Below are 11,424 nucleotides of genomic sequence, written 5' to 3'. Positions count from 1 at the left end.
AAAAAAAATTAAAAATTTCGTTCGACTTACAATTAGTTCGATATATATTAATATATGGATTTTTGTTTGTGATGACGATTAGAAAAAGAGAACGGACTTGATTGGGAACACGAAGATTAAATGAATATTTCGATTTTGCTTGAATAACGAGTTCTCGTGCAACGTGTGGTTTGTTCTTTTGTTCATTGACTCGAAAGAGAGAGGTGAACATACAAAGAATGGATGAATGATGAAAAGTTGATTGAAAATAGATAACAATGAATCGATTCATGCATTTCCGAGAGTTAAAAAAAATTGGAAAGGTTTTTTTTATCTGCCGCGTATTGCTTAATAGAATAAGCTGGAAAAATGATTATGAGACAAGGTATAAATTAATAAATATAATCCTCGTCCACACGGCATCAATGTAACAATTTAAAAAAAAATGTGCATGTAAATCAAAAATCTGGTTTTTACAACTTACAAAATGCTGGAATATGTACAGTTTTTTTTGTTGCTCACACACTGTTTGACTTTATTCTATGCGAGAAAAAAAGCGCTTCTTCACTTGTACAACCGTAATCGATATACAGCTTGTTAGCTGGCGCGAGAAATAAAAAGATATATGCAGAAATTCAAGCCGAAAATATACATTGGTAAAATTTTTTAAAGCGCTTCTCTTCTCTTCAATCATTTCTATAACGTTTTTCATTGATTTTTTCTGAGCATTTTTTGGGACTACGTTTTTTTTACATTACAACAAGAAATTAATACTTTTGAGCACGTTTTTGTATCGTAGATGACGCAACTAAATAAGAAACAATACGAGAAAAAAAATAATAAGTTTCACTTCATGATTCGCTTCGTTGAGCGATACATTCGGAACATTGGTTGATGCTGACATTTTCTGTTTCTAATTTCGTGCGCGCATTCAGTTTGTTTTTTTGTTTTTGTTTTTTTTTTATAAAAGAATATTCGATGAAGACAATGACAATATTCATGCAATACCATCTCTCTTTCTAGCTCTTTTGTTTGTCGCGTAATTCATTTCAGTTTTTCGCTCACTTAGTTGCTTGCCCAAATGTTCCATTCTACAATAATACTCTGACAAATGCTATTGTGCGATTCAACACAAACCAAATCAAAAAAGCCAATATTTTCTTCGTTTTTTGTATTTTTTTCTAATAAGATATTTTGATTTTGTAGGTTTTTTTTTGTATTTTTCTCTTGATTTTTTTTTTGAATATATTTGATTCATTTGTGTGTGTTTTTTAAGTCCGAACATGAGACTGCGGTTTTTTTCCAACGATTTTTTTGTGGTTTTCTATTTTGACATTTTTTTCTTGCTCATTGCATTTGGTTTGTGTTGAATATTTGCTGTATTCACATATCTAACAATGGTACATTTTATCTGCTCTGGCTTCAATTCTTACTTGCTTCTTATTAGTTTTGCATTTTCGTTTATTGTTTTTTTTTTTGGTTGAAAAAAGTGTATTTTTGGACTTTTGTGTGTTTTTTTTCGCTTTCATTTTTTCTTATTTTGAGATTATTTTGATGTTTGTTTCATTAATTATTTCGCTGTTTTTGTACTATTTTACGTGATGTAGACAAAAATAATGTTTTCGATTTGTGTGTTCATGTGTATGTGTGTGTAAATGTGCTTGAAATTTCAATTTTCATGTTATTCTTGTCATTTGCCGTTCATTGTTCACTTCTTGAATTGCTTTTTTGAAACGCCTCACTCATTCAAAACTTAACAAACGTCGAATCTGAAATGGGTGCGATAACATTTATTTAGAAAAGTGGTGCCAACATAAAATAATAATGAAAATGGAACAATTTCGTGCATATTGTTGTCTTTGTCAATTTGGAATGAATCCATTGTGCGTTTTCAGAGCAAAAACCGAATTTCGTCAATCAAATCGATGGATATCAAACGAAAAAGAAACGAAAACAAAGAACTTTTTGATTTGATGACACAGAATGTGTGATCATTAGAATGGAGGTTCAAATATCACCTGCGAGTTTCATTGCGAAAGCATCAATCGATGTGCTCAAAAATTGCCATTTGTGTTGACGTTGAGATAAGCTCGCCGTTTATCGAACTAAAATTTTTGTGTGTTTTTTGTTTTATCTTTAAAAATCGCATGCGGTTCGAGAGAGAAACAAAAATAAAAATGAGTTAAAATAAAATTTTATCACAGCCATTTAAAAATGTATGTGTGTGTCTATGACTAACTTCCTAATGACTATATCTACAGCTCCCGCGTAACGTCCGAATGTTGGATTCTGTTGAATTCTATCTGCAAATTTACCCGATTCATGCATTCAGTGCTTCTTTGCGCAATCAATTATGCAACTGAATGGAACAAAATGTTTTTTGTTTGTGTCAGTGGATCTGTGTTTGCTTGGTTCGTTAAACGTTAAACGTTTTCATACCTTATGTCTAGGCACTTAACAGTAATGTTATATTTTGTTTTTTTTTTGTTTTTCTTCTTCTCTTCAATTCAATTGAAACAAAATGCATTCGAGCTTTTTGCAAATATGGAACATCATAAATAGATAATACTTCGTTTGACTCTATAGAAAATTTCTCTTTTTTTCCTCTTCCTACTTCGTTACGAAAATAATGATTCTTATCCATCGAACACATTTTGTAAATAGTGAGCAATTTGATTAACCGTAAAAAATAATATGATGAATTTGGCGTAAGGAAAACGATATATATATCAATTTACGATAAATATTAAAGTAGATTCACTTTCTTTCTTTTCATGCTTTTTTCTCATCTCTTAATTTCTAAAATAAACTGAATTGAGATCAATGAATCGTACGTTTTGACAGAATTTCGTTTATAACATTTCTTAATGTGTAGAGCCGAAAATGATATTTGTTTTGTATGAACTAGAATAATATCGTCCAGAATCGATCGCGAAGTCGGTGTGAGATCAATCAATCGTAAAGCGAACTGAAAAAAATCCCATAAATATGCTTCTTGTCTGTTTTTTAAACTCTAGTAAGTTTTGATTCGAAGTACGACGTTCCATTCGTTCATTTCGATTGGTTTTCTCTTTTCGATTAGCTCTATGATTTGCATTTGTTGCTTTGACTGAACTTACTGTTTAGGTTTGTTTTGTTGTTTTTTTGTTGTTGAAAATTGCGATATTCCAGTTATTATCTCTTTAACACTATCGATACGCTAGCCTAATAATATTGGTAAAAATTCATAATCCTATGTATATTCTTAAAAATGAAAAACACAAAATCCTTAACTACAAAATACATACGCATGATATTGTATCAGTATCCTACGTGGCCAACATGTCTTATAGTTCAAACACGAAAAGGAAAAAAATTGTTGGAACAAATTGAAAAGCGTTTTAGTCACTTAAAAATACGATTCGGTATTTTGTTGTTGTTGTTGTTGGTTATAAACAGTTTTCGTTATGGCACTAGGCCTAAATCCATGCGCATCAAACGAAATGGCTGCACTCCATTGTATACGCCTCGCAATAATAGTAATAATGATGACAGAAAACAATTTTTGTTGTTCTTCTTGTTGTTATATCTATTTTCACACTTGATTATCTACAATATTTTTTTAACGTTTAGATAACACGTTTACTCGTCTAAAAAATACCGTTTAAAATACTGCTTTTTGTTTCGTCTTTTGTTCACTTTCTTTCAATGTGCTGTGCAACGTTCACAAATTTTTACTCAATGAATCACAAATTATTCTAAAGATTTCGATCGAGAGATTCGATTCGGTTTCTCGTTTTTTTATTTTCTGTATCAATTTATATCATGTTTCATAATAATCGGAATCAGTCTTCGCGGTGATAGATAGCTACCAGGAATCGATGGGTCCCGTTTTGGATGCACATTGTGGCATTTTGATTGCCACAAAGCAATCAAACAGAAAGCGTTTATTGGTGTGTGTGTGTGTGTTTTGTTTCGTTTTGTTTTCTTTGACCTTATCTTATATGCTGAATTCCGTACTGCACTAAACTCTAATGCTTAAGCTTATTGCAAATGTTTACCTTCTACCTCCCTCCCAATCAATTTATGGCATCAAGTTCATTTCTTTCATACGAACGAAAAATCACAATTTGTCAGAAAGTAGTCGATAAAATAAATGCTAAGAGATTAGAAAAATCACAAGATTGATCCATGAAGAATATATATATCAACAATTCACAGTAGTTATTATGTTCATGATCGCATCCAAATTCGTGAGCAATCGAGGGGAATAAAAATCATTTCAACAAATGGCTTTTGTTTTGGTCAGGTTAGTTCATTTAATGTACCTCATGGATATTATCGCAAGATGTAGTCCATTGGCTGGTATAGTATCGGCGTGTAATTGTCGTAGAAGGTGCAAAATGCGGGCGGCACCAATGGTTCGCTGAACAATCGATCAAGATCTTTGGTCTGTCGCAACAGTAGCCACGATTCATGAAAGATTTTCTTGATGCGTTCAAAGATTTTCTCATCACAACACGAACGCGCCGTATTCGATCGGTCAAATGGTTCTGTGAATAAAAATGAATTTAGTTTTTACGCTGAGATCATCTTTCATAATCACTCACCTTCAATGCACAATTGCTTCCATTCGGTTGGATCATTCTTGAAGGACTTATGACCGCGACAATCTTCGATTTTTAAAAGACCGGCTGTTCGCACGGAAATTGCATATTTCTCAAAACTGGATGGAAAAACAGATCCAATTTCAAGTTAATTTTCATTCATTATAACGATATATTGAAGAAACACCAAGCGAAAATACTTACCTAAAAGTACAATAGTACTCCAAAAAGCCGAAGAATAATTCACCCAACGTTTGCTTATTATCCGAATGATATGGCTCGATTTTATCGTTCATATTAATCGTCTCGATGCCGTTGATTTTCTACAAAATTAATTATTGCGCTTGATTAAATGGCGTTTCAAATGAAATGCACTGAATGAAAGTGGCACTCACATTAAATTTGTCTGGGTAAATGGCATGCAAGCAGGGCAAAATGGCCGGTTGAACACCACATTGCAGGTAATGTATCACCATCAAAATTAACGAATAACTTGATATTGTCAAATCCTTAGCATTGTTGATGTCATGGTGTTGAGCCCACAGTTTAACAATAACAGCCAATGGTTGTAGCCGCCAGTCCACTAGAACCACAATGACGGTTATAGTTTTGTTATTAAAATTCGAAATGAATGAACATGACAAAGCGAACAAAAGCCTACAAGTGAACTTCTTTTGTACATACATTGGGTGTAGCAATAAAGCAAATGGGAATTACGAATCCCGACGCAATTGTTGTAATTCAAATCAACCTCAAAACTGTGATGTACGTCGTCAAATCTCAAAATCGGTACTTTGGCCGGAATCAAATTGAAATTTCTCAAGAATGATTCTGTTGGCGAGGGAGAAAAATATCGGTGATCGTTTAGTTGAATGGATGATTATAAACTTAATTTTTTCGAAGTTAATTTCTGTCACTTACGACAATGTTCCTGTAAATGAGCTCTCAGTTTGTCCAAATGAAGAAACGCTTCAGCGCGATGATCCAGATTTGTACTCAAGCGGGAAACGAGACACATATCGACATCGGATGAATCCAAGGCAAAGCCAGACACCGTTGAACCAACCAAATACAAGCTATACCGTGAAAATATTGTCTGAAATAGAACAAACGATCACATTTGGACGGCTTCCCTTTTATGATGAAATTTTCAAGATATTTTCCACTATGAAGCAATGTTCCTTTTACCTTGATTTGTTGGCAAAGATGTACCCAAAGTAGAATTTTCTTTTCATACAATTCTTGTGGCTGTCTACGTTCATCAAACTTGGCCCATATCTTCTGAGATAGTGTATCCCATTCAGTTCCATTGCACAAATCACTTGGAATTTTCACTTCGCTCACCCGATTACGATACTGCGTTGCCCGTTGGGTTTCGAAATCATTTGGTTTTCGTGTAACCGTAGCACTCGATGATGTTCCTGATCTACATATTTACAAATGAAAGTATCACACCAGATTAATAAATGACATTGTGTGTGAATTGAATAATTTAAAATGGATCAATAGTCATCGATTTTAAAATCATTAACACTTTTGCAAATGTGCAAATTACCTCCGTTTTTGTTGTGCAACACTGGGCACAAAGTTTTTCACACGTGCTGGTGAATTCGTGAAACAATCGGTATTACCGAGATGGCTTGTTGCCCAAACGTTCGCTTCACTCAGCAGATGCATATTTTGTGGGTTCATGTAACGAAGTCGACTCAAACTACCATTCAATAGCATCTCTTCGGTGAGCATTGATCCGGTGCTAATGTAACGCGAAGACATTGAAAAATCGGTGCGTTGATTCTGTAGAAAACTCATTTGGTTTTGATTAAAGGAACTTTTTTCCGATTTTTCATACGTTGAACTGTGATGTGCTGGTGTCATTTCGGATTTTTTTAAAGTATCCTTATCAATTGACGCAAGGAACGTGTGTGATATCATTCGTTTTGGTGAGTTTTTATCGCTTAGCATCGTTGGCGAATTCGCACTAATAACCGGCGATGAGGATGCTTTTGATTTTGGGAAACGAAAGTAATCATTCGGTGGCAATTGCTTCACCTTTGAATTACACGTTTCACTATCACTTAGACTAAATGTTTTCAGACTTGGAGGCGGTGATTCAACTTGAGTGCTTTTGTTTGCTAGCTTTTTCACAGGTAACTTATCCGATGCGTTCGGCTTTTTGATCGAGCTCTCAGTGGCTGATGGAGGGGTATCATTACGTGGCGGTAGCAGTGTTGATTTACTTAAATTAGTTTTCCCAGTACTGTGTGTACTGCTCGTAGTTGAACTGTTTGAACTGCTGTAATTTCCATTGACCTCGGACTTTGATTTGCTGCAAAATAGAAACCGGAGTTTACAATAAATGATTCATAAGATTTGGTCCTGGTTTCCTGGATTAGACCCAATTGAAATGACATGCAAATTACCTGTAATAATTCCAATTTTTCTTGTTGCCATTTCCATTACTGTTGCTACTGTAATTCCGATTGTGATTGTGATAATTGTTGTTCGGATGATAGGCCGACGATGAATTTTGTTGCACATACAATCCAACGGACTGATTGGAATGCTGTGACTGATTGCTAGGACTCATTGCAGACGAGAACATCTGTTGCATACCGTTCGATGAATTCGAATGGAAAAATGGGATGTTTTGTGACTGAAAGTAGCCATTGTGCGATTGCTGTATGGTTGGTGTCGTTGGCATATTTCGATGCGTATTAACGGAGTTCATCGTATTATTGCCATTGAACGATTTCGATGTTGTCCGGCCATTTTTACTACTCGTCGTACAGCTGCCACTTGATGTGATCGACAATGGAGGTGATGCGGACGTATTACTAGCTTGCGCTGATGATGATTTATTTGTGTACTTGTTTCCGTTGTTGTTTGCATTCGAATTATTGTAACGTGACCCATTGTTTCGTTCATTCGAGTAAGACAACCGATTTCCATTCGAATTACTATTTGCACTGTAGAAATCGTTTTGCTGTGATCGATATCGATCGGATATTTGTGAGCCCACTTGGTGCAAATACTCGAGATTGTACAGTGACTTAGCGCTCGGTGATAAGAGTGACATTGGCGGCTGATTGTGCTGGACCGCTGGATGCGGAATCATGAGTCTGGCCGATCGTATGTCCATAGTAGACGATTTAGCGTTTGTATTCGATCTTGAAATTCGATCTGAAACAATAGTTCAATTAATTGACCACACTCCAAATAAAAACAATTGTAAATAATAAAGTTCAAGTACCTTTGCTTGATTTGCTGTTGCCTCCTTCGGAGCTGCCTTCGCTGCTGATGCTACTTACACTAGACACCGTGTTCGTTGATCGCACTGGATCGAAATTGTCCTTTGTCTGAAATTTATCTCCTTTTTTGCCTGAGACCGTGGCATTGTGATTCGAACTGCTATTGTTGTTATTCCCTAAACGATGGTACTGTCGATTGTCAGCACTGTTGTTGTTGTTGTTGTTATTGTTGTGGTTACTGTTGCTTACACCTACATTTGAATTGTGTGCACCGTTAAAACTTCGTTTTTTGCCATTCGATTGATATGTATGGTGTTTGCGTCGATTATTATTGTTGTTGTTATTGTTGTTCTTCGTTTGATTGGAACCGTTCTGGCTGGACTGTGATTTTGTGTGATTTGTATTGTTGGATTGCTGGGCCAACGGTGTATGAGCCAATTTCGGTGACAATTGCTTTATGGCACTGTAATTTTTGTGTGCACTCAATGATGGCCGTTGGTTTGCTGTGACATCAAGAAAGGAATTCATTTTCACGTATTTTTTTCTTTTGCTTTCAACTTTTTCTCAGAACAATCTTTCTTTGCTTAATTCTACGAATGTAGGTAGGGGGTGTGCAAGTGATGAAAATCGCCTTGAATTTTTTTTTAATGTGCCAATTTGTATGTGTGCTCTTAATGTGTGCAATTATGGATAAAGCGACTCTATTTGCATTACTTTAATCATGTGATTTGATTTGATGCAATCCACAGGCTCTCAAAAAATGAAGAACGAAAATGGGTTTTTATAAAACTAAAATGTGCGATATGAAAAAAAGAAGAAAGAAAAAATGAAAACAAAACAAAATGAAAAAAAGAAAAATCAAATGGAAAAAAAAGATATTCGGTTTTACAATTTTAAAATGGACACCACAAAGTTCTCTCCTCATACAAAGCAGTAGCTGCAAATAATGGTATTTCAAAAGTGAAAACGGTACAATACATGTATATAACGAGCACGAAACATTCAAGACACAAAATCTATCGACTCGAAATGCAAAAGAAAGCCGCAACAAGTTACAATAGAGGTCAAATTTACGACCTATGCAATTTTCTGATTCAAACAGTTAACGGAAGAGTTTAAATAAAGAGTGTGGAAACGACAACACAGTCTATATTGCAGCGGCCGAGAACAGCAGAGCAATTCTTTTCCAACACTGTGTGTTTCGATTTTTTCTTCTCTTCTTCTCTACGAGTAGAGAGATAGGCGCGCGTGCTAAACTACCGTTGATTTTCAAAACATAAAAATTGCGGCGGAGTGAAGAGAGTGAAGAGAGTGAAAGAGAGAGAGAGAGGCCAGTGCCATAGACACACAGACCAATGTGACAACGACAACAACAAATCCACTTGTGCATGCAAATCGTTCAATATATGACTGTACTGTAGTTATATATATATATATATATATCTATGATTGGGTTGCACCGAAAACAAGTGCAAACATTCATGTTAATTTTTCCAACCATTCAATAGAAACCTAGAAAATTTCCGCTTCGAATTATTTTCGAAATTATGTGCTATAAAATTTGGTTGAGAAAAAAATGCCCACAATAAAAATCATGTAATTTTATTTACACACACACACACACATTTTAATGTCGAGTTCACTTTTTTTTGCATGCAGCCATGTTTATTAAGAGAGTTCTCCTTTGTATGAAGCGAGAGAGTGAGATACACGGCGTACACAGTTCAAGGAATATACACTATGTGCGATGCGCAACGCAACAGCACTGTAGCAAATGGTTACAACAACAAAAGCATTACATGCAAATGTACATACGCACCAACATTCGCTCGACCAGCACTCACACAATGCCGTCACACTAAGATTGTGCCAGAGGTTTGGTTCTTTCATGCAATCAATGTGATATATACGATTTTTTTTTCTTTCATCGTATATTTCCCATTCTTTTGATATCGAAATTTATGACACGGCCTGCGTTATTTGTAGACGAGTAAATATATGCCGTTTATCCAAGTAATTATCAATTTATGCACGAGGAAGTATTGATAAAAGAAAAAAAAATCACAATACGTAAACTAAAACCCAAATAACCATGAAAAAAATACAACAACTATGAACACCAAATGCCCAAATATCCCAAAAATCCATGACAATGAACAAAACCGTTTAATTTTTCTGTATTGGTTAGCTGACAAATGCCTTTTTACCTGATTCATTCGCTTCGATCTTCGTTTACAGTTAACTGACGCTTCACTTTGTGAATTCAATTCTGTGCATCATCTGTGGTTTTCGCTTATAGTCGCTTTCCAGATTATTCGACTCAACTTTTTCTTTTCTTTTTTGTGTTGACACCTTCTTCGGTATTTATTTTTTCTGTCGTCGCACTGTTAACTGATTTCACACAATAAAAAAAAGAACAAATAATGTGGCAATACCGAACGATATACGATTAATTTTGATGCGCCTCCAAATGTGTCACACACTTGCAAAAATTGGAAATCGCTATGCACAATTCGATGAATTTTCTTCCTATCACAAGATGCTCTGACTGACGATTCGTGATGCTATTTTATTTTGATTTCCCCTCATAGAATCGTCCAAATCTTGATACACAATTTGGCGATAGAAATGGAAACTAAGAGATTTGAATTCGTTCAAACTCTTTTTTTTTTCTTCACAGCAACTCTTTACTGAATTCTTCTTTCCGTTTGTCACACACTGCAATTGTTCACTTCTGACTTTGAAATTCACCAGCAGAAAGAATTTTTCGTTCTCTTTTAAAAACGTTCAAGATAAAAATCGACGAGAAAATCACACACAGAATCCATTCAGAATATATACAATTTGATTGAATAAATAGCTTATAGATTACTGAATAAATTAAATTTTTTTGTTGTTGTTAGGCTAAAATAAGAATTTTCTGCATTTGCTTCACTTTCTTCTGCCTGTGCACTGCCCTTACAAAATTTCAAACTCGAAGTAAATCGCCCCATTGGCTGTGGTGCTCTATGTATCATTGCGTTCGCACTTTATGCACAACAAAATATTCACACACACACACACACACATACAGACATGGATATACACATAAAATAGCACACACACACATATATTCGCATAAGAATATGAAAGGATTTTCGTTTATCTCTTTCTCGTTGGTTGTCGCTTCATTATTGTCGCCGTTTGTACCAAACAAACAATACGTTTGCTGTTACGGATTCCTCGTTCATATGAGAATTGCGCCCGTTTTTGACACACCGTTCCATTCGTTTGTCACATTGGTGCAACAGAGATGATGATATGTTAACCTAACATGCTGTCTCTGTCATGCACGGCGAAATCGCTTCGTTTTATATCGTTTTGGAGCGGTTGGTTCAAAATAATAAAAATGAATAAAAATTTCTTAAAATTCAAATCATAATATTCAATCAAATAATTTCAATGTAATTTTATTGGCATAAATAATGTTGTCTTCCACAGCTAATGTCCATTCACCATGAAAATAAACTCAAAACAAATTCAAACGATTGACCTAATGAGCAAATGTCACACAAGATGAAAACATCATTTATCTCCTGTCAAAACATAACCTCAAAAAAAAACTAGGCAAT

At 34.9% G+C, this 11,424-nt stretch overlaps 1 protein-coding gene across 8 annotated transcripts; it reads right to left on the bottom strand.

Moving 5' to 3' along the window:
• Nucleotides 1-1,439: 1,439 nt before the first annotated feature.
• LOC129580513 (poly(A) RNA polymerase gld-2 homolog B-like) lies at nt 1,440-11,377 on the bottom strand. 8 transcript variants are annotated; one of them, XR_008689362.1, is made up of 13 exons: nt 10,021-11,377; nt 7,816-8,602; nt 6,986-7,745; nt 6,121-6,891; nt 5,754-5,991; nt 5,487-5,661; nt 5,250-5,396; nt 4,961-5,148; nt 4,770-4,888; nt 4,569-4,684; nt 4,287-4,511; nt 1,998-2,113; nt 1,440-1,748 (listed from the first exon to the last, which is right to left on the bottom strand). XR_008689362.1 is itself a non-coding variant. In XM_055470991.1 (12 exons), exons 2-11 carry the CDS (start codon nt 8,339-8,341, stop codon nt 4,297-4,299), a joined length of 3,255 nt encoding a protein of 1,084 aa, XP_055326966.1. In that variant the 5' UTR covers nt 8,342-8,602; nt 10,021-11,377; the 3' UTR covers nt 1,440-1,748; nt 4,287-4,296. The 8 variants fall into 8 exon arrangements, 6 of the variants coding, with proteins under 6 accessions (XP_055326966.1, XP_055326972.1, XP_055326968.1 ...); XR_008689363.1 differs by lacking the exon at nt 10,021-11,377 and adding an exon at nt 8,703-9,023; XM_055470991.1 differs by lacking the exon at nt 1,998-2,113.
• Nucleotides 11,378-11,424: the final 47 nt, after the last annotated feature.

Source organism: Sitodiplosis mosellana, unplaced genomic scaffold (genome assembly GCF_009176505.1).
Source record: "Sitodiplosis mosellana isolate CC-2019 unplaced genomic scaffold, AAFC_SMos_1.0 Smas_scaffold_1, whole genome shotgun sequence".
NCBI lineage: Eukaryota > Metazoa > Arthropoda > Insecta > Diptera > Cecidomyiidae > Sitodiplosis > Sitodiplosis mosellana.
Note: the sequence above shows the minus strand (reverse complement) of the source record. Positions and strands in the feature narration are given on the sequence as shown.

Bases quoted from the DNA above. Each gene is read 5' to 3' on its own strand.
- LOC129580513 (XM_055470991.1), bottom strand. From the start codon at position 8,341: ATGAATTCCTTTCTTGATGTCACAGCAAACCAACGGCCATCATTGAGT. The intron at 4,889-4,960 runs GTGAGTGCCACT...TTAATTTTGTAG, and splicing joins TTTACCCAGACAAATTTAAT to AAAATCAACGGCATCGAGAC. The intron at 4,685-4,769 runs GTAAGTATTTTC...TTTTCCATCCAG, and splicing joins GAGTACTATTGTACTTTTAG to TTTTGAGAAATATGCAATTT.